This window comes from Malus domestica, chromosome 02, assembly GCF_042453785.1.
Source record: "Malus domestica chromosome 02, GDT2T_hap1".
NCBI lineage: Eukaryota > Viridiplantae > Streptophyta > Magnoliopsida > Rosales > Rosaceae > Malus > Malus domestica.
In genome coordinates this window covers 21,034,421-21,058,622 of record NC_091662.1, presented here as the reverse complement: position 1 = coordinate 21,058,622, position 24,202 = coordinate 21,034,421, and the positions used below count along the sequence as shown (strand labels likewise).

At 38.6% G+C, this 24,202-nt stretch overlaps 1 protein-coding gene across 1 annotated transcript; it reads left to right on the top strand.

Annotated features, from left to right (window-relative positions):
- Window positions 1-1,861: 1,861 nt before the first annotated feature.
- On the top strand, window positions 1,862-3,680 carry LOC114823231 (dehydrogenase/reductase SDR family member FEY-like). The gene is made up of 6 exons (XM_029098692.2): window positions 1,862-2,020; window positions 2,101-2,218; window positions 2,318-2,454; window positions 2,706-2,807; window positions 3,295-3,387; window positions 3,591-3,680. Exons 1-6 carry the CDS (start codon window positions 1,931-1,933, stop codon window positions 3,678-3,680), a joined length of 630 nt encoding a protein of 209 aa, XP_028954525.2. The 5' UTR covers window positions 1,862-1,930.
- Window positions 3,681-24,202: the final 20,522 nt, after the last annotated feature.

The following is a 24,202-nucleotide window of genomic DNA, read 5'->3' as shown; positions in this document are numbered from 1 at the left end:
CACTGCGTCGAGGCCGACTGATTATCTATCCAAGTCTCGGTCGAGAAGGATTTTTGAATCCTTATTGGTAGAGGTCATCTCATTAGCCTTCTCGGCGAAGTGAGGTGTTACAGATTACTGGGCTCAACGCATTAAACGCCGAGTTGTTTTATGATTGGATATTCACAAGTAAGTTTTAGAGTTCGACATTCTAACGGCCGAACCACATTCACCATCAAGACATATATCTCTTTTGAGTACTTGTGTTCGTAAAGTTTAGAGCCAGTTCGGCGTGCTTATACTCTTATGTATATAATCACCGTGATCGAACCCGGTGCCGACAATCCGTGAACTTCGCCAGACTAGCAGCCTTGTCTTCAGGCTCTAGAACCTGAAGGCCGAGACGTGTTCCTTACTCGACCGCAGTCACAAGATTAAGAAGTCAGTAGCGTGCTCAACGCAACATCGAGTTGGCACACCCCTTACATAACCGAAGGACGTAGTTAGCTTATTAATTAGTTGGTATATGCGCCATGTAGGCTTGGTAGTTTTTAGGGTCAACATTTTAGCACGCCCAGTGGGACAGGTGCTAAAGCCTCAGAGTTTATGACCATTGAGACACGGTCAGTACAAAAGAAAGAAATCATGGGAAAGTCAATGATCGACCTACCAGTTCAGAGCCCAGGACAAAATTTGTCACATGCACAAAATCCTCTTGTTACTGTGATACCTGAGGCAGCAAGTGTAACACACCAAGAAAAGGAAGTTTGTCTCGGTACCCAGCCTTGCAACATAAAAATTCCCAACAAAACCGCATGTGTTTTCATTGAAGGGATATTGGAGGACTGCGATGAAGATGGTGGTGAAGGCTCTGATCCCCTAACTAGGTCGTTTATTCGAAGACGACTTGACGAGCAATCTCGGCAGGTTAAATAGACAGTTTGCTCGAGGTGATACAAAATAATAGTGATACACATACCAAATTGCTCGAACTATTGGTTAGTAGAGCATTCGAATGAGGGCCTACTGATTAGTCCCAACAACTTCCACTCAAAAGTAATTCGCCACAGGCCGAAACAGGATCCACTCAGCTAAAAAAGATTGACTTGGAAAAAGAGGAGGATCAAGCAGTAGATTAGACAGATTCGACCAGAGAGAAGAAACAGCATTCGTCGATATGATCGAGGTCCAAAAGATGATCGATTCGGCCTTGAAAAAGAGGCCAAAGTTCTCGAAATTCATCCATCCATATCCAGTTTATATGGAAAAGTTCGAATATCCTAAGGGCACGTTTGTTTGACAGGATTAGCAAGGCTTGGACTGGACTAGACTATAGTCCTGTGTTTGGTGTGCAACCGGATTAGCTTTAATGGGCTTAGGTGGGACTCGCTCGGATTACACGCCTCCTTACGAGTTCTTAACGAAGAACCCCAATTTTGGGCGGACTCGTAAGCACGGAGAGAAAACCGCGAAGATCCCCAACGTCCTGGTCGTCCTCATCTCTGCGAGGATCCCCAATTTCCCTCGTCCTGCTCGTCGCTCGTCGTCGATCTTGCCCTGCTTCCTCGTCGTCGTCCTCCTCACCCTCATCGACGAAAGCTTCTCGTTGGTGCCCAACCCCATGCCTTTGCCTCCCATCAACGATCTCACTTGCATTGTCACTGGATCCACCAGCGGCATCGGCCGTGAAATCGCCAGGTCTCCTCCTTCTCTTTCCTTCAAATCTCCAAACATTGACGATTTCAGTTTTCTTGTTAGCTTGTTTGTTTAGTATAAATAAATCAACTCAATTTGCAAGATTGCATTGGGACTTAGGGGTCCCACCGTTTGGTTACTGAGAATTTTGATAACCTGGTGCCCATTTCTCAGTTTCAATTGTGAATTTTGAATTAGTTTTGCTTAAACATGAAAACTGAACAGGCAGCTGGCGGAATCAGGCGCGCATGTTGTAATGGCGGTGAGGAATACGAAAGCAGCTAATGAGCTGATCCAGAAGTGGCAAAATGAATGGTCTGGAATGGGGCTTCCTCTCAATATTGAGGTAACTTATTAACAGGGCCAACGCTAATATCTACATTTCATTAATTATATACAAACAATACTATTGTTTAACTTTAATAGGTAATGGAACTTGATCTGCTTTCATTGGATTCTGTTGTGAGATTTGCCGAAGCATGGAATGCTCGTTTAGGACCTCTCCATGTTCTTATCAACAATGCTGGGATATTTTCAATTGGAGGTTGATCGCTTTGTTGACATTTTTACCTGATTTCAAATGTTCATCCCTTCAGAATCTGATCGGTCATTTGCTGGACTACTCTGTCTTTGGTGTGTTCAGAGCCGCAAAAGTTTTCTAAAGATGGTTACGAAGAACACTTGCAAGTGAATCATCTGGCTCCAGCGTTGCTATCCGTCTTGCTATTGCCTTCCCTTATTAGAGGATCTCCGAGTCGAATTGTTAATTTGAATTCCGTTGTAAGTTCCATGGTCATCATGCATAAAATTTTACACTCTTCTGGTTTTGCTTTTCTGGGTATATATGATATATATAATATTCGCACACCTACGTACACACACATGGAAAGAAAAACTAGTTGGCATATATGCTAACTAGTTGTAGATACATCCTTAGGTTTTTAGATTGGCACTATAAATGTATTTCATAGTTTGATATTCTTGTTTTATTGTTATGTTAATCTGAGAATGCTCGTTCTTTCTTTATATAGATGCATTATGTTGGCTTTGTTGACACAAAAGACATGAACATTGTTTCCAGGAAAAGAAAATATACAAGCTTAGTGGGTTACTCAAGCAGCAAGTTGGCACAGGTGGTCTTGAAAGTCTTTATTGTTTGATGGTTTCCATATTTTAGCTGGAACAAGCTTGTAAGAGCTACAAGCTTTTCTTCCTATCCATCTTTGTGGAAATGAATTCAGGTCCTCTTGATCTGTAAAGTTTAACTACTTTGTGCGATATATATATATATATATATATATATATATATTTGAAATACAGGTGCCTCTGTCTTTATTTAGATCTTTTTAGTTACTTGGACCTGTACATTGATCAAGTGCTTGATGATTGGGTGCTATAATCTGCTTGTGTTTTTTTTTTAATTTTGTTTTAATTTTTTTAATTTTTATGGTTTCAACTTCTGCTTTGATCTCTCTTTTCTATTAGTTTGTAAAAGCTGGTCATCTATTACCCAAGGCTGGACACTTGCACATAATTAAATGTCAATTAACTGCGGTGGTATGTATATAATTTTCGAAGCTAAAACAAGACTACTCTAACCTAGTCGTATATGGATTGCAGATTATGTTTAGTAGTGTCCTACATAAGCGGCTGCCTGCTGAATCTGGCATTAGTGTAGTGTGCGTTTCACCTGGAATTGTCCAGACTAATGTTGTAAGTATCTTGACGCGTTCCCCTCCCTTCCTTGTTATCTCGAAGAAGGATGTGCCTTCAAGGTTTCTATATGAAATTTCTAATTGACAGTCTTGCATGTTATTATTTTATGTACCTTGAAGATTTTACGTTCAAATATTATTTACATATACAGTATAGTATATTGAATTTTATGTATCATTTTGGATTTCAATTAATTACAGGCAAGGGATCTACCCATGATTGTTCAGGCTGTGTATCATCTAGTACCTTATTTGCTGCAACATTCACTACTTTGTTGGCGGCCGTCGTAAGCACCCCAGGCGCCGCCGCTGGTTTTCTGTTAAATGGGTTTTATTCTTTATTTGAGTTATTTTTGTTTTTGTGGGGAAGAAGATTGGTAGATGATGTGGTCCAATCTGGGAACCAATGCATTTTCTTAAACGGCTGAGATTGAAAGACTGATTTGGCCTGGTAGAGCATCCAAGTAAAAATTTGGGTGTGTAATCTGTGTGTGTGCATCTGTGTGTGTGTGTGTATGTGTAATCTGTGTGTGTATACTCTCTGTGTGTGTGTGTGTGTAATCTGTGTGTATGTAATCTCTCTCTCTCTCTGTGTAATCTCTGTGTGTGTGTGTGTGTGTGTAATCTTTGTGTGTGTGTGTGTGTGTGTGTATGTATGTAATCTCTCTCTCTCTCTGTGTAATCTATGTGTGTGTGTGTGTAATCTTTGTGTGTGTAAGTGTAATATGTGTGTGTGTGTGTGTGTGTTTGTGTAGTGTGTGTGTGTATTGTGTGTGTGGGTGTGTGTGTTTGTGTATTGTGTCCGTGTGTGTGTGTGTGTGTGTGTGTGTGTGTGTGTGTATGTGTGTTTGTGTAGTGTGTGTGTGTATTGTGTGTGTGTGTTTGTGTAGTGTGTGTGTGTATTGTGTGTGTGTGTGTGTGTGTGTTTGTGTATTGTGGCCATGTGTGTGTGTGTGTGTATTGTGTGTGTGTGTGTGTGTGTTTGTGTAATGTGTGTGTGTATTGTGTGTAAGTTTGAACCAACTTAAGTTGTACAATTTGATTATGTATGCAGTGTATGTATGTATGCAGGGTGTGTGTGAGTGTATGTCAGTGTGTGAGAGTGTGTATGTCCGTGTGAGTGCAGTGTGTGCATCTGACCAGTGTGTGTGTGTGTGTATGTATGCCGTGTGTGTGTGTGTGTGTGTGTGTGTGTATGTATGCAGTGTGTGTGTGTGTATGTATGCAGTGTGTGTGTGTGTGTATGTATGTATGTATGCAGGGTGTGTGTGAGTGTATGTCCGTGTGTGAGAGTGTGTATGTCCGTGTGAGTATGTGTGTGAGTGTGTATGCAGTGTGTGAGTGTGTATGCAGTGTGTGTGTGTGTGTGTATATGCAGTGTGTGTATGTGTGTGTATGTATGTATGCCGTGTGTGTGTGTGTGTATGTATGCAATGTGTGTGTGTGTGTGTGTGTGTGTGTGTGTGTATGTATGCAGTGTGTGTGTGTGTATGTATGTATGCCGTGTGTGTGTGTGTATGTATGCAGTGTGTGTGTGTGTGTGTGTGTATGTATGTATGCCGTGCGTGTGTGTGTGTATGTATGCAGTGTGTGTGTGTGTGTGTGTGTGTGTGTGTGTGTGTGTGTATGTATGTATGTATGCAGTGTGTGTGTGTGTGTGCAGGGCAATCAAACCGAAACTCAAGAAAGTGTTCGTCCAAAGGCTTTTAAGCGACAACGCAAGCGGATGAGGATTTTGGCTAATGTTAACATGGATGTATTTTATTAATGTTAACATGGATGTATTTTATTAATCATACAATCTTATGTTATGGCTTATAACTTAGCTTTGCACTAGTATTTTGGCTTATGTTAACTAGCCATTTTGTAAATTATGGAGATCTATTTTGGCTAATGTTAACTAATGTTAACTAAGATTTTCTAAATTATGGAGATCTTCTTATGTACTTGTATTTGTTGAAGTTGCATGTATTGGGCACTATTATTTTTCTTCTGTTGGGTGATAGAGTTTAAACCAAGCTACATTTGCAAATTAAACCCAATTCTATTAGCAGGTAATAGAAACAAAACAATTGTCAATTTTTTTTAAGATTCATAATATACATGGCAAAAATATGCTCCAATTAACCCATATCATGAGATTTGTAGCATTACTCTATTACACAATGGCAAAAATTTGTAGTCCTAGTCTAAGCAAACACAAATCTGGTGAACAGTACTATTTTTCTTATCCTGCTTCTTAGTCCGACATTACACCAAACGCTTCACTAAATTAGTCCAGCTTAGTCCAGTTTAAGCCAGTCCAGCTTAGTCCCGGCACTAGTCCAGTCCGAGACAGTCCGGCGCAACAAACGCACCCTAAAGGTTTTAAAATCCCAGACTTCAGCCTTTTTGCTGGCGAGTCGTCCCTGTCTTCGTTAGAACATGTGGCTCGGTTCACTGCGTAATACGGAGACATTTATAGCGACTTTCATAAACTGCGACTATTCAACTTCTCGCTAACTGGTTCAGCATTTGCTTAGTACATCAACCTCTCACCTAATTCCATCCAGAGTTGGGAGGAACTAGTCGAAAAGTTCCATGAACAATTCTATCGGCCGGGGATGGAAATGTCAGTCTCATCACTGGCTAGGATGGCTCAAGCGTTTGACGAATCACCAATGGAATACTTAACGAGGTTCAAATCGGCCAGAAACTGGTGCCGAGTACTTCTTCCTGAAGTTGAATTTGTCAGAATCGCTCTGAATGGCTTGGATGTGGAATATATAAAGAAATTCTTGTGGGCAAACTTCTGAGATATGTTCGAACTGGCCCCGCACGTCGAGCAATATGATTATTTACTCCGAGAGGAAAAGATCTCGAAGTCCCCATCTCGGGGAACGATTTACAAAAATCCCACGGTTAGCTACGCATCGGCTAAAAGCGAGGATTCCCAATACGTAAGTGTGGACGCGAACGAGATAGTGATAGATAAATCGTACGTTTGCAAGGCATTGGCTCAAATTAATTCCAAGGATGCCAAAACCCGCCCGACCTCTGAAAAGACAGTTAAAACATCAAAAGTTTACACTTTTGATATCACCAAGGCCGATGCAATTTTCGACCAGTTCTTGCTGGCAAAGGTCATCAAACTGTGGCTAGGACACAACATTCCTAAGGCTAAAAAGTTGAAAACAAAAACGTATTGCAAGTACCATAACTCGAATAAGCATACCACAAACAACTGCGTCGTGTTCCGTATTGCAAGTACCTTCCCCTTGACGACAGTTGGCATGGTAGATGCTCATTTGCCGAAGAGCAAAGGGAAATGGAAGGCCGAGTTCGTTCCAATACAACATGTCCCAAAGTAGAACTCTCGGCCGTGACTTAAGATTGATCTATTTTCCAACGAACCACCCGTAAAGTTTTCAGGATTAGCCATAGTCAAATCTATGTCAGACTCCAATGCAGAAAAAAATGATGAACCGATGGTTTTGTGTAGCAGTTGTAAAGCACGCATCATCCTAACCGAACCAAAAAAGAGACCATCTTAGGCTCTAACACCATGACAACTGTCCAAGGCCACGACAACACCTCCAAAGGAACTAGGCAGAGGCCAGCTCCCGGAAGTGTTTGATAGGCTCGACCCTCAAACACAAACAAACGACCCCACCTCAGCCAGACGACGTCTTGATTTCGACACACCGTTTTATAATGAGGGTTATTACTCGCGTAACTCCCGCAACTTAAGTTCATCAATGAATCAAAAAACTTTCAAGCCATCTGCGCCATAAGACTAATGTTAGTATAGTTACAATTCTCCCGCTGGCATGTATACTGGATTATCCAAATCTTAAAAATGTAGACGCCAACGGATATACTCCATTGCTCGACGATAGGTAGCACAAGCTACTTCGGCTACCAAATGGCAGCAAAAAAAAAACAACAGGAAGTGGAGATGACCGACAAACCCCGATAGACATGGCCAAATTACTTTAAAGGAAAAAGGGTAATTGATCGTGACTTTGAAACCACCATTAAAGAATTCGAGAAACGCATCAAACTCCTCCTTCGGCCCGGGGAGATGAAAGCTCATTTCGAGCATTTCAGAAAAGAAGCCGAAAGTAAACTTCCCCCATTACCCCAGCAAGAGCCGTTAATAAAAGTTCGACGGAATCTACACCCTCTATTCCTCGACGAATCCTTGGAGTACATGCGAGAATTTCACAAGAAACATTCTGCTAATGACTTGTACGGCCTACCCAAGGCGTGTTAAGAAGCTCTCGACCTGGCACTAACTTGCCCTGATGCTGAACAGATTATCCAGAAAACCATTGATCCAACAATGAAGGCTAGGTTCCAGCATATACGTGAAGCTCGAGTCCTTGGCTTTGAGGTCGACCCATACACAGACATAGACACCACCGAGCTCATTTTTTCTCTTGAGGACATTCAGTATTTACGATGTCATTTTGGAGTCTTCTCGACCGTATCTCTTTTCGACCTTACTATTGATGAGAAGGATCGTGTGGCGCGTTTAGATGCCTACCTAAACACAAGGGACGCCCGAATCGACTATGAAAAACGAGCCCATAAAGCATTGTAGGGACAAAATCAAACCCCAACAACGAATAAGCTCGAGGACGATAACCAGAATGAAACAGGTTCAGTTTACATACCACAAGAGCAAGTATTCGATGAGACAAAAGATGATCAGGTCGAGGATGCTCCAAGTATGATACTGCACTCAATAACTCGGAGGATGACAACCAAGACCCGATGGGCTATTCAGTCCTCGAAAATATGGAAATCAGCATGGTCAATGTTCTACCTATTGAATTTCAACCAACCACACACCAACTGAATTTCTTGGATGGGTATGTGGTTGTTGAGGAAGCAACACAAGTCGATTTCATCGCCATCAAAGACGATGGGCAAGATAGTACAGATGACAAACTTAAAGTAGCTTTGGCTGTACTGTTTCCTCACTCGTCTTCGGGTAATCTTCAACATTTGAAGTCGTTGTATGTCACGACTCACATTGAAGGTTATCTAATCTTCAAAATTTTCATCAATTATGGGGCGACGATCAATATCATGCCCGTATCCGTTATGAAGGCACTACGACGATCTAACGATGAACTCATTCCATCAGGAATAACCATGAGCAGTTTCGTCAGCGAGAAGTCCCAGACCAAAGGAGTGCTCCCTTTGGAGGTAAGCGTTGCAGGTCGTAATCATATGATTGCATTCTTTATCGTTGACTCCAAAATCGAGTATAATGCCTTGCTCGGTCGGGATTGGATCTATCAAACCAATTGCATTCTCTCTTCATTATATCAAGTTCTTATCTTTTAGGATGGCAAATCAGTTGTGGTTCATCCAGCCGACAGTCAACCGTTTGAAGCCAATATGATTCAGGTACGATATTACGATGATCATGTCGGCTATATTACCTTACAATGTTTAAATGAGGTAGGATGGCTAACTCAAATTTCAGTACAAAAAGTAATTGAGGTAGGCGTCGAGACTGGGGTTGGCCGATTTGGTCGCAAACGTTGATGTCTAAAAACAGCTAAGACAGACGTCGGGCCGCGGTTTCATCTACTATAGAACAACTACTGGCTCATTGGTATGCTATTTCCAAGCAACCAAATTTGAGATTTAACTTAGTCAAATTTTTGGCCGAAGAAGACAACGGCATAGTACTTTCACTAGACAAAGTTAAGGCTGCACCAGCCAAGCTCGAGGATAGTCAACCTCAAGTCAAAGATCCTTTAAAGGAAATAAATGTTGGAATGGCTGAAGACCCACGACCTTTGTTCATTAGTGCGTTGTTACTCTAACATGTAAAAACCAAGCTTTGTAATTTGCTCAAAGAATTTAAGGATTGTTTTGCTTGGAGTTACCATGAGATACCTGGTTTAGATCGAACACTACTTGAACATGAATTACGCATCAAACCTGGGTGTAAACCATTCCGCCAACCACCTCAACGATTCTCAACCGAAGTACAACTCAGACCAATCTTTGGAGATATCCCAGGAGAAAGACAAACTCTTCGACTTTTAAAAGATGGGTTTATTCGAATAGCTCAATACGTCGAATGGCTGGCAAACATCATCCCAATTTTAAAGAAAAGTGGTGCCTGCGTATCTGTATTGATTTTTGAAATTTGAACTTAGCAACTTCTAAAGACGAATATCCAATGCCAATTTCAGATTTGTTAATCGACACAATAGCAAACCATGAGATCTTATCCTTTATGGATGGATATGCTGGTTCTAACTAGATTTTCATCGCTGAGGCTGATGTCCATAAGACCGTTTTTCGTTGCTCGGGGGTACTCGGCACATATGAATGGGTTGTCATGCCATTTGGCCTCAAGAACACCAGTGCCACATACCAACGAGCCATGAATATTATTTTCCATGATTTGATTGGTACCATCGTCAAAGTCTACATTGATGATGTTGTAATCAAATCAGAGCGTCGGTAGACACATTTGGATGATCTCTGTCAGGCTTTCTTGCGTATGCGCATGCACAACCTTAAGATGAATCTCGCCAAATGTGTTTTCGGCGTATCAGCCGATAATTTTTTAGGATTCTTTGTACATCATCGTGGTATTGAGGTAGACAAAAATAAGACTTAAGCAATCATCAACGCTCCACATCCGACAACTAAGAAACAACTACAATCGTTGCTCGGCAAGATTAACTTTCTTCGTCGATTCATTGCCAATTCGACGGGAAAAATGAAAGCCTTTTCCACGCTCTTGAAACTTAAGGATTCTGACAGCTTCGAATGACATGCAGAACACCAAGAGGCGTTTATGTAGATCAAGGTCTCCCTCACGCTTCACCCGTCCTAGTCCCACCACGACATGGCAGACCTCTCAAGCTGTACATCTCAGAGCTGAAGAATCCATCGGATGCCTTCTTGCACAAGAAAATGATGCTCGGCGAGAACATGCCATTTTTTATCTTAGCCGAAATCTTAACCCACCAGAGATTAATTATTCCACTGTAAAGAAGCTTTGCCTAGCCTTATTTTTCACTACATCAAAACTCAGGCATTACATGCTCTTGTCGATCACTCAGGTTATTGCCCAAACCGATGTCATTCGTTACATGGTCACTTGGCCGATAGTAAAAGGCCAAATTGGAAAGTGGACAATGGCATTGTCTAAATTCAGTTTGCAATACGTGAGCCAAAAAGCTGTCAAAGGCCAAACATTGGCCGATTTCTTGGCCCAACATCCCTCACCATATGGTTTTACGGGCAATAACGTTGAAATCGGCATGGTAGAAACATGTGATAATCACTGCATGATGTACTTTGATGGCTCTAGTACTTCAATCTTGGCTGGCGTTGGGGTCGCTATTCAATCCTCAAATCACAGCCGCTGGTATTTTTCTCTCAGGCTTAATTTCGATTATACGAATAATCAGGCTGAATACGAAGCCCTTATCATCGGCCTTGGTGTCCTCCACAACTTGCGAGCAACTCGTGTCCTTATCCTTGGTGATTCCGCACTTGTGATTAACCAACTCAATGAGACTTTTCGTTGCATGAGTTGCACTCTGGCACCCTATCATATGGTTGCCAGCAATTTGGCCGAATCTTTCAACGGCGTCACTTACAAACACATTTCACGAGTTTGAAACATTGATGCAGACGAATTAGCTCAAATCACCTCCAGAGCACAACTCCTAGAGGGCAAACTAGGCCGAGAAATACCTGTGTCACGACGGGCACACCCGGCCTTGGTTAATCAGTAAGTTCTCCAACGTGATAGCGTGATCCGTACATGAGTCATGTCCTTACCTTTGTTGTTGAAGCAAAAGGACCCTATAGAGGTTTGCGTTGTCGAGACATTACCAAACGATTGGAGAAAGGCGATTATGCGATATCTTGATAACCCCAGTAATAAACATGATCGATGGACAGAGGTTCATGCCACAAACTACGTGTCATACCAGAATGAGCTGTATAAAAAAGGTGGGGATGGGTTATTGTTACCATGCCTAGGCCCACAAGAGGCTGCCCAAGGAATTATAGAAGTACACGAAGGAATTTGCAAGGCTCACCAATATGGATGAAAGATGCGTTGGTTGCTTCGATGACACGGCTATTTTTGGCCTAGTATACTGAAGGATTGTATCGAGTACACAAGGGGATGTGTGCAGTGTCAAATTCATGGGCTTATATAAAAAGTTCCAGCCAAATTACTCCACTTGGTCACCAAACCATGGCCGTTCAGAGGATGGGCCATGGATGTAATCGGTAAAATTACACCATCTTCTGGGGTAGCTAAGCATGCGTGGATACTCGTTGCAACATACTACTTCACCAAATGGGTCGAAGTCAAGTCATATGCCTAGCTAATGTCTACAGAAATCTGTAATTTTGTAGAAGAAAACATCGTGACTAGATTCGGCGTACCAAAAACAATCATAATGGATAATGGTACGATCTTTACATCCGACAGGCTTAAGGAGTATACGGCAAATATAAAAATTCGACTTGAGCAGTCTACGCCATATTATCCGTGGGCGAATGGACATGTCAAAACAAGTAATAAGGTTTTAATCGGTATTCTTGAAAAAATCATAAAAGAAAGGCGTGGTATGTGGCATTTAAAGTTGAACAAAGCGTTATGGACTTATCGAACTTCACTCCAATCAGCAACTAGAATGACTCCATATGTGTTAACCTATGGACACGACGCTATGTTACCAGTCGAGCTAAGTATAAACTCGTTGCGAGTGATTGAACAAAGTAGTTTGTTTAGTGTCGAATATAGTCAGGCCATGAGACAAAAGTTAGATGACATGGAAGAAATTCAGCTTGACGCTTATAATTTATTGGTGGCATAGAAGAAGATTGCCGAGCAAGCTTATAATCACCGAGTCAGACAAAAAACATTCAGAGAAGGTGAGTTGGTTTGGCAAACTGTGCTGCCTATGGGGATTAAAGACCCCTGGTTCGGCAAATGGTTGTCGAATTGGGAAGGATTGTTCGTCATTCACCAAGTTCTCGGCAAGGAGGCATACCGCCTAAAAAATCAGACTGGTTTAATTCACAAGTTGCCAATCAAAGGGAAATTTTTAAAGAAATACTCACTACAAGAAAACAGGGATTAAGTGACCGAATTTTTTGTGGCACGTGAAAATTCATCACATATAGGTAAAACAAGTGACGCTATTTTGCTTCACTTATACTTTTGGATTTGCCACAAAAAAGTAGGTGGGAAAGTTTACCACCAAACAAAATTTTAATAAGTGACGCCATGTTAAATTCATCACATAAGAAGAGGGAAGGCCACCTGGCCATTCCTTACATATAATATTGAATTAAAAATAAAAAATATAGATGCAATTATCAAAACCCCCAATAACAAAACCTATCCATTTATTCTCATTTCTTCCCAGTCTTTAACACCCTTTCGTCTACTCCTTCACCCTAACTTCGATGACCGGCTACTTGGTGGTTGCCAGCGACGGTGACTGCCACCTCTCATTCGTCTCCCTTCCTCAGCCATTCTCCCACCCTTTGTTTCTCGTTTACTAACTCTCTTATCTCTATGACATAACAAGATCAAATTGGGGAAAGAGAAGTTCGATTTTTTTCACAAGTTCTTTCAGTTGACAACAAGGTACTTTGTTTCTCTATATTTCTTTAATTGTTTTTAGATATTTTTTTCTTTAATGTTCCCCAGATTCTGATTTTCTTTCGCTAAAGATCCTATTGTTGGTGAACTGTTCTCTGCTTCAGGGAGAGTTATACTAGCAGTGAGTTTTCTGTTCCAGTCTTGATTCTTCTTTACTCTTTGGAGTCAAAATTTTGGTCTTGGTGGTTATTATATGTTTTTATAGTTTTTTCTTAGTCCCCTGACTAAGTGTTATCTTTTTGTTTTTTGTTTTTGTTTAAATGTTGGAAGTTTGTAACCATTAAGTTGCGTGTTGTCTTTCTTGACAGAGGTGTGTTGTCAAGAGTCAAGACTAGGTTCGCCTTGAAATTTTTTGGGTAGGGCCTACAATGATCTTAGTGTCGTTTCTTACTAGCTACTTGTGCCGGGAATTCTTTAGATATGTACTTTCTTGTGTTTTGGTTGGTTGAAAATGGGTGATGGTAGGAGATCTGGTAGCACATAAATATAAGAAATGATTAAAACTACTTACATCCCTCCAGTAGAGCTCCGCAAATCACTCGTAAAGTTCTTTGGAAATTTTAAGTTTGTTTGAATGTATTTTTCATAGATTGACTGAATGTACAAGAAGGGATATATAATGAGGTAGAAGGTTACAAGCAACCCTACCTTGGCAAATCCTACTAACCCAGTAAACCCTAAAGTTGTCACTTCTTAAATTAAGGAAGTGCAACAAGTAGCTAGCACACAACTATCAACAAGTCATTTAGATGTCAATCTTCCTCAAATTAAGGGATTAGACTTAATAGAGAATCCCATGGAAAGAGGAAACATAAAATCTGGCAGCATCAGTCATCCCATATCGTCTAATATCCATATGTAGCATCAGTCACCCCATATGTATGCAGTATCAGTCATATGTAGCATCATTCACCCTATATGTATGCAACATCAGTCATACGCAGCATCAGTCACCCCATATCATTTAATAATTAGTCAGTATGCAGCATCAGTCACCCTATATGTATGCAGCATCAGTCATATGTAGCATTAGTTATGCAACATCAGTCACCCCATATGTATGTAACATCAGTTTTTCATTGTGATTTGGGGGAAGAAAAGGTGTTTGTATGACATGAAGAGGAAAGGTGGGAAAATGTGAATATGATAGTTTGAGATGATGGATTAAGAGCCGCAGATTGGACTCCTTGTAACACCTTACGATTGCGCTCTCATCTAACTATACTCTAATGCACATTTATCTTTGTACATATATGAAATTTTTATACTTTCATGATTTTCAGGATTAAAGGTGCCCAAGGTCGAGATTACTTAAGTACCAGACAAAAGCTCCAAGTTGGTATGTTGTCTTTAATGCTTGCAATTTACAATAACATATTATTAATGCTACCGCTAGCCAAATAATCATTGCATTTGAATAGTAATGATGAATACAAAGTATTGTGCATGTATATGCTGAAAGCATGGTGGTTTTTTTTGTTAGATTATTGCAAATTTAGTATCTAGCATGGTGATTTTTGTATGATTTCTCTATTTTCTAGTACATTTGTTTTAGTATCTAGTTGTTGTTGAGTTGGGATATGTGAATTTTTCAATTGAGCTTCTTGACGTTTTTGGTTGTTATATTATATGTCTATCTTAACAATTTTACATATATATTCATATATATATTTTCTATTATGGCAACCTATTGAAATATGTCAAAATGTGTAGCTCAATACTAGGATTGAAGTGATATGATTTTATGGATCGACAATGGATTCGTAGTCGGGATCGCCTTAGTTCCGAATATAGAAAAGGGATCAAGTCATTTATTGACATTGCTTGTCACCATGTGAAAGAGAATAATCAAATACCATGTCCTTGTAGAGTTTGCCATAATGCATTTTTTCACGTAGTTGAATTCTGGTATGGATATGAATTATGATAAATGGATATATCATGGGGAGCATATCCAACAAATGCAAGGAGAATCTTCGGTATCTACGAACAATGAGCCAACTAGTAACTCTAATGTCAACATGTTTAATATGATTGAGGATGTCTTTGAAGGAATAAATGATGATGATGATGATGATGATGATGATGATAAAGATACAATGGGGAACCAAAATACCATGTGGGGTGGTGATATGACCAATGCGTGGACAGATGTTGATACTTATGAGATGTTGTTTGGTGAAGCTCAAAAGGAACTATACCTTGGATGTAAGAAATATATAGTTTTGACATACGTCGTGGAGTTGATTCACAATAAAGTTGACAACAACATGACAAACAAGGCAATTGATAAGATGTTAGCAATGATGAAGAAGATGTGTCCCCAGCCTAACAATGTTCCTAACTCATTTCGTGAGTGCAAGAAGATATTGAAAAGTCTTGGATTGGGGTGTGAAAATATACATGCTTGCTATTATGATTGTGCACTATTTTATAAAGAACACGAAAAGAAAGATAGATGTTCAGTCTGTAATGAGCCAAGGTATAAGGATAGTCATTATGAGCAGAGGAAGAAAGTTCCAAGAAAAGTGTTGCGATACTTTCCACTTAAGCCAAGGCTACAGAGGTTGTTCATATCGAGACATATGAGCAAAGACATGAGGTGGCACAAGGAGGAAAGAATCAATGATGGGAACACAATAAGGCATCCAGCAAACTCGAGTGCTTGGAAAAAATTTGACCAAATGTACCCTAATTTTGCTCAAGACCCACGAAATGTCCGATTGAGCCTTACGAGTGACGGGTTTACTCCTTATTCATATATAAGTAAGCCGTATAGTATGTGGCCAGTTGTTGTATTTCCATATAATTTGCCCCCATGAAAATGCATGAAAAAACCTTTTTCTTTTCTGACCTTATTAATTCCGAGACCAAAAGCACCTGTAAATGAGATTGATGTTTATTTGCGTCCATTGGTTGATGAGCTTAAGAAACTGTGGGAAAATGGTGTTCCAACCCATGATAAGATGACTAGGAGTACATTTAATTTACGTGCAGCTGTTATGTGGACCATTAACGACTTCCCAGCTTATGGAAATTTATCAGGTTGGAGCACTCATGGCAAGTTGGCATGTCCAGTATACAATGAGGATGGATCTCACACTAAGTTAAGAGACAAGTATTGTCATATTGGGCACCGTTGTTACTTACCTATGTATCACTCATGGCGCAAAAATACTTAACTCTTTAATGGTCGCCAAGAGATGAGACATCATCCCAGAGAATTCTCAGGTGATGACATACTTGATCAACTTGATTCCCTTTTACCTCGTACACTTGGCAAGCATTGTACTAATAAAGATAAGAAGAGGAAGCGAAATACCGAAGAATTAAATTGGACAAGGAAGAATATTTTTTTCGAGTTGGAATACTGGTCCAAATTGAAGATTCTGGCATAATCTTGATGTTATGCATATTGAGAAGAATATATTTGAATGTTTGATTGAGACATTGCTGAATACGAGGAAGTCGAAGGATACCTTTAAGGCATAGATCGATTTACAAGACATGATTATTAGAGCGAGTTTGCATTTGAAACTAAATGCACATAACACATTGGATAAGCCTTTGGCTTAGTATGTATTTAAGCCATATGAGCGTAAAGATTTCTTGCATTGGTTGAAATCAATTAAATTTCTAGATGGTTATGCAGCAAATATATCACATAAAGTGAATGTGGACGAAGGAAGTATATTTGGTTTGAAGAGCCATGATTGTCATGTGTTGATGCAATGTGTGCTTCCTGTGGGAATTCGAAAATATTTGAAAAAGCATATATATGGTCCAATTGTTGAGTTTTCTAGTTTTTTTTCAACAAATATGTGCAAAGACTCTGACTATTACTGATCTTGACAAATTGGAAGAAGACATTGTCCTCATATTGTGCAAACTAGAAAAAAATTTCCCGCCTGCATTCTTCGTTCCCATAGTTCACTTAGCAGTGCATTTACCACGCGAAGCAAAATTGGCAGGACCAGTTGGATATCGATGGATGTATCCTGTAGAAAGGTAAATGGCCATGATGTTTTTGTTAGTTGCATAATTTTTTTATTTCTACGTACTAACAATTGTTCATTTATCTAGATTGTTGGGTTCGTACAAGAAATTTGTTTGTAACAAAGCTCGTCCTGAAGACTCTATTGTGGAAGCACACTTGGCATATGAGTCTTCAACTTTTTGCTCAATGTATTTATGCGAAGTTGAGACTGAATTCACCCGACCAGAAAGAAACGATGATGTTAGTAATCCCAATGCGCTCATTTCAGTGTTTGCTCAAAAAGCACGTCCATTTGGTGCTCATGTAATGGTTCAACTTTCAAGGGAAGATATAGAAGTGGCTTATTGGTATATCTTAGATAATTGCGACGAAATAGAAGACTTCAGAAAGTATGTGATAGTAATAGTTAAACATTTATTTAAATAATTATAATTCCACAACTTTCACTTACATTTTATTTATTTATGCAATGAGCATATCGAGATTTTGGAAAGAGATAGTCATGCTAATGTACAACAAAGGCATAGACAATTATTTCCGGAATGGTTTAGGCAGCAGGTCATGTCGTTGTATTATCAAGAGCCTAGATTGGTTAGTGAAGAGATTTTTACATTAGCCCAAGGTCCAGATCAATGTATTGTCCAATACATAGGTTGTATTGTGAATGGCATTCGATATTTGGTCAGACATGTTGATCAAAACCATACAACACAAAACAATGGGGTTATGACGCCGGGGCCGCATAATGGTGAAACATGTAACTTTTATGGCATCTTAGTTAATGTCATTAAAGTACAATTTACTAGAGGTTTTAAGGTGATTCTTTTCAAATGTCATTGGTACAATATAGATACAAGAGGTAAAAAAGTTATAAGGGATTATCATCTTACATCATTGAATGTAATTAATCGTTGGTACAATGGTGATCCGTATGTGTTAGCTAAGCAAGCACATCAAGTATTTTATATTGATGACTTAAAATTGGGTCATCCATGGAAAGTTGTGCAAAAGATACAACATAGACACATTTGGGATGCTCATGAGAAATATGATGATGAGGACGAGGAGGACAATGCCACTGACGAAGACGATGATGAGTATCCAGATAAAATTGAAAATTCTACAAGGTGGGTCCATAATGACGATGAAGTTGATATATCATTATGTAGAGATGATGTTGATCCTGAATCTTTTAATATTAACAAGGAGGTTCGAAGAATGCTATGGCTACAGAGGGATAAGAAGGAGGAGGAAATATATTTGCCTATCATTTTACAAATAGTCACTATGCTTATAATGGTTTGTGTTTGTATATATTAATATTTTGGTTGTGTTATTTACTTTTATGTTTCATATTTAGATGACAACTTCTACACAACGAGGAAAGTGTTGGAAATGTGCCCTAAAGCCAATCATATGATGATACTTTACGGACATTTTACATGTTAAACTAATCTAGTTTAACTATAAAGGGCAAAGATTATTGTTTGAGCCGTCTCATATAAATGTTATATGTTTAAACGATAAAGTCCAAGGAATATGTGATTAGAAGAATGTAATCTAATGAAGTTAGATTCATGAGACCATTCTTTCGTAGACACATCCTAAATGTTCCTGATCATAGGATTGCCAATTGGGCATTGACAGTCCGTCAAGATCGGTACGTGCTATGTCTTCTCTCAGGGAGAGTGACTAGTCTCGAGTCATTGGTGTGTGTGACATCAAGACAAGTACGTAGGTGCTCAGTAGAGAATGAGTTCACTGAACGCGATCAACGAAGAGTTCTCATATTCATGTCACATGAGAACTTATGGTTGGGATAATGCAAAGTAGTCCTTTGACCTGAGGCATCACAGTTGTCTTGTGGTTAAGTCCTTGATCTTTGATTATGTCAAACGTCATTCCATTGGAGTGTCCATGGCATCGTTGGGGTTAAGCCACTTAGCCATGGAAGCAAGTGAATGCGCAACAAGGGATCTCTAACCTTCAAACCGTTTGAGGGAGAATACTCTATGATATGATTTAGAACCTCTGGCCAGAGTATGAATGAGATTTAGGAATGCGTTCCAAATCACATTCAAAGTAATCATATAAGCACATGAATCACATTGGATAGTAGACATGAATAATTAAACTATCAAACCAAACAATGTGGTCAAGAGTATTGTATTAGAGAAAGACCGTATTGCATTTGTAATCCCAAACTGAATAGGTTTTCTCTACCTCTTCTGATTAGCTTGGGTAACCATGATATGCTGCAAGGTGTCACTCATGATTTGTGGAAGCCCTAAATGTGTGTAATCACTAAAGGGAGAATTGAAAGTAAGTTTCAATTCACAATCGATGTAAAATGGTTTTAATCGCCCACTGCCTCGCTAAAAGGAACCTAATGGATCGCACACCGTGTAAGGTGGAGATTGAAGAAACAATGGAGATGAGTAAGAATGATTAAATTGTTTAATCATTTATTTATGGCAAGGATTAATTAATATGTTAATTAATCAAATGAATAAGTTCGTTAAAGACCTCGGGATAGTTTTGGACCTTAAGGCCCAATGGGCTTCGAACGTCAAGCCCATTAACTTAAGTTGTATGACAACTTAATGAATAATGATTCACAAAAGCCCAATTAGTCCAAAATATCCTAATGGCCGGCCATATAGTTTAGGGTAGTGAACTTGGACTTATTTACAAGTTTGCCACTCAAATGAATAAAGGTATAAATATGACTTTATAGCCAAAATTCATTAAGGGTTTCTTTAGAGAGAAATGGAGAGACCTTGGGGGGTGCATCTTGCAATCCCACTACTCCAAGGTCACTCATTTCTTCTCCAATCTCTCCTTGGTGAAGAGACTTAGAGGTTCTCAATTTTGGGAACTTGGAGAAACCTATTCTTCCATCCAAATCCATAGATTTAAGATGCAAGGAATGAAGGCCCTCTCTTTGGGCGATTAGCCTTTGCTTATGCAAAGAGGAATCTACAAAGGTATAAAATTTCAACTCACTTTGTTTTGAGTTGAGTTTTGGTTCACCAATCTACTAGGCTTTGAATTTCTTGGTTAAAGTTTTGTTTTTAAGTGCATGCAAGCATGATTCCGCCTTTAATTGTTAATTGCATGCTTATTGATGTTGCTTAAAAGAACATGTTTTCACACAATAATCCTTCAAGTGGTATCAGAGCCTAGGTCTAGTAGTTGGTGAATCCTTTTGGGTTTTGTGGTTCATAGTTTGTGATTTAAAAGTTGTAATTGTTACAAGCTTTATTCTTATTTCTTTGAATGTAAATTTTGTTAGAAAATTTGCCATCTCAAATGTTGTAGATGTAGTTCATATGAGCATGAATATTGGAGCTAAAATTTGGTGCCATGACTTTGGGGATTTTCGGCCAAATCCATAGGGTGGTTTTTTGGGTTCTTGTTTGACTTGTTAAAAGTGTTTTAAGGTGACTTTTGGAACCCCTATGTACCCTAGTTTGTTAGATGTTATTTCCCTAAAGTTTGAATGGTTTTGGAATGTTTTTGGGTGGAAAAAGTTCATGGAAAATTTTTGGGTTTTTCATGTATGTTCTTCATTGTTCTTGACATTTTTGCCAAGAACAAAAAGGTTTGTGTTTTGATTCAAAGTTTTGATTTATTTCATAAAGTTTATGTTTTATGTTTTTCAAATGATTTATTGCAATAGATATTTATTTGGAAATGGTGATGGAAATGGTGATGGGTGTGTAAGGATTAATTTCCTTTCACACACACCACTTGCACCACTTGTTGCTTTATGTCTAAAACTCACAAATCAACACACACATCACTCTATCCTCTTCCAAAACCGGCCACCCCCTAGTGGGGGTACTTTTGGGGCCTTTTATGCAATTACATAAAGTTTTGATACTTTTGTGTATTTGCACTTTGGCCCAAAAGTTTACGTTTTTACGTTTAGGTCCAAAAACGCTAAAGGACAAATTGTTTTGCTCCTTTAATGAAGTTTTTACATTGATTAAATTTTGGGTTCTATTGTAATTACATGAAGTAGTGGACTTTTGTGTCTTTACAAAGTGACCCCAAAAGTTTTGCAATATAGCCCAAAAGTTGAGGTTAATTGCTTTATGGCCCAAATTAAGTAGAGAACAAAATTGTTTTGTCTCTTTAAATGAGAATTGGATTTTCATTTTGTTTAGCTCCATTTAAATCAATTTTATGGATACAAAAACCAAATGAAAATGTTGCATTCAATTTAATTAGTTAAAGTGTTAATTAATTAAAGGGTGATTATGAACCTAAGCCTAATATAATTGAGCTATGTGATAGGCCGTTTCAAATTTGTTTGAACCATGGGAATGTGTAGATTAGATTTTGGTTGTAATTTGATTTGATCAAATGTTGTAAAAGGGCTTAAGCTCTTCTTTACTTTAAAGTAATTTGTTTTATGAAAATGTTGTAATGAGCATAAGCTCACCTTTACTTTGAAGTACTTCTTTCTTGCTTTATATGATATGCATGAAAATGAAGTAGTTGGGTCCAACGCCCCTAAGACAACACGCCTTAATGTGATTAAACGCGTAACTAAAATCAATCACCTTCCCTAGGCCGAGATTCAACACAAGGCTCGTGTTGAATCTAAACAAAGGTTCATAGTCATCCTAAGGCCCTAAGGCAACTATATAGTCCATCAAATGAATGCAAAGATTATGTTAGTAGTATCATATACTCTTGCTTTAAAAATCGTTTTATAAGCATAGTGGGAGTATTATATACAACTAAATTCAATCATATGGACCAATAGTTGTAATAGGACCAAAATTGTTTTAATAGAGATTAAAATGTATGTTTATATGTGATGAGACCAAAAACCCTCAACCAAACCATTATTAAGTTGATAAGCGTTAGAGTGCTTAGAACACTCTTTCATAGGCCTTCCACCGTGGTGGGATCCAATCATTTATGACTTGTACACCGACTTCACCCTATCATGGGGGAGTACAAAGTGCATGCTTATACTCAGGAGGAATCCATAAACATATGATGAGGTGAGTGTAGGCAACGAGGATGGCCGACATCGTATCATCGTGAGGCTATTCTTGAACCCCTTCACGAACTAAGCATGGTGGGAATGACTTAACTAAGTGCAATGGAGCCAACATCATATCATTGTGAGGTGACATTCTCTAGAGGCCAAATAAAATGGGTACTTGCATTAGTTGCAAATGAGTAAGCGTACTCTCTCATTATTATTAATGCTAGCCAACATCATATCATTGTGAGGTGGGCTTGGTAATAGTGAGCCTCCCATACCCTACTAGGAGTTTCATCCAAAACTCTCGAATTCCAATGAGGGATATGGAATTTGCCAAAAATAGTGGGTGGTGCTATTTGATTTAAAGACCCGAATCAAATGGCTTAAAATCAATCAATTTATATTCGTTATGTATTTGTTTACCAATATATTTGCAAACGCTATCCAAAACTTGACAAAGAAAAGCCGAATGCTTTAGTTTCCGGACTTGGTAACACAATCCTAAAGATTGTCTTAAATGGATTGTATATGTACCTAAGTAGTCTCATCCTCACAATCTTCCTATTGATAATGTATCATTAGAAGAATATGTTAGAAAAGTCTATCATAAAGAGGATAACAATTTTAAATGTCATAATTCTTCAATTACAAATTGTTGTATGAAGAAATAAGAGTTGCTTTGAACAACCCTTAATCAATACAAACATTAGTGCTTGTTTCTTTGTTACATGAACAAGGAACTTGAGAAGAAAGCACAAAGGCATGGACACTTTATGTGCCATGATTCTTCACTTACAAATTGTTGTATGAAGAAATGAGAGTTGCCTTGTACAACTCTTGAAAGTTTGTAATTATGTTTAGAACATAATGGTTGGTTGACAAAAAATAGTCCATTAACATGGACTTATGATGATTTTGAATCATTGAGTGTTGAAGTGATAAACCACTTAGCGAGACGGAAACTAGGCAAGAACTTCACCTTTGTTTCCCTACACTAATAGTTCACTAAGTTTATTGTAAACTATGTAGTGAACAATAACCACATGCTCTCCAAAATGTTTGATGTGTACAACACAATTGAAATAAGTTTCAAGAGAGATAGTGGGAGTTTAGGGACCATGACTAATGTAGTCAAAGGTGAAAGTCAAATGAAGAAGATAAGAATTAACTCCAAGGGAACAAACTTTCATTATGAAAGGATGGACATTGGAAGGGGTATTTGCAAGAAATGTCTTGCAAGTGTTAAGAACACGCCTTTCGAAGGTGTTGTAAATTGTTCTTGAATAGTTCAAAACAGTTGGTTCTTCTACTTGAATGCTTGATTCCGTATTAGTAACTATGTTTTACAATCGTTGTAAAAGTGTGACTAATAAGAAGTAGAAGATATATGAGAGAAAGAAAAGGTGCTTCACATTCAGAACGTGAATCAAATATAGATCTCTGAGAAAGCAGATGGTACTTACTTCCTCATATGAACTACCAAAGAAATTGAAAAAAAAAAAAAACATAGATTGTCTTTATATTCCAATTTTAAGGAACTAAATTCCGTCACTATGTGAAATGGATAAATGTTTTGTTTGACAAAACATTGTTCTTTATTAATCAATGATTGGATTATAGTAATCTAATTGATTGTCTCTATAGTAGAGATAATATGGTGGTATTAACTATTTAGAATAAAATGATGCTTAAAACCCAAAAGGGTTACAAGGTAGTGACTAATCCCAACTAAAGTTGTGATACCTCTAAAACATAAATTACGAGTTGGTCAAAGATGGATGCTTTGGATCGTTAGATCCGGATCCAATACCTTCTTATTAAATTGTATGGAGGCGAAATGTTCGAATCTTTATTCTTTTGGAAAGAAGAAAGAATCACAAAGTTGTTGAGGTTAATTCACTTAGATGTTAGTGGCACTTGTTCACAACATAATACTGCTCATGTTGGATGACATTCACCGAAGATCACTCTCGGTTGGACTATAGTTTATTTTGAATAAACACAAGTTCGAATACTTTGTAAAAGGTTTCAAAGAATTCAAGAAATGTAAGTTGATGAGTAAGACGTCTAAAGTTTTTGCCTCCTTAGATTTGATCCAAGGAAAGATAACACTTTAGAATAGTTTCCTTGAAAAATGATCAAGGAAAGAAGCA

What these genes read in the sequence shown, in the direction of transcription:
- LOC114823231 (XM_029098692.2), top strand. Translation starts at nt 1,931, where the DNA reads ATGGCGGTGAGGAATACGAAAGCAGCTAATGAGCTGATCCAGAAGTGG. An exon ending in GGCTTCCTCTCAATATTGAG is followed by an intron (nt 2,021 to 2,100) that starts GTAACTTATTAA and finishes TAACTTTAATAG; the next exon opens with GTAATGGAACTTGATCTGCT. An exon ending in TTGTTAATTTGAATTCCGTT is followed by an intron (nt 2,455 to 2,705) that starts GTAAGTTCCATG and finishes TTCTTTATATAG; the next exon opens with ATGCATTATGTTGGCTTTGT.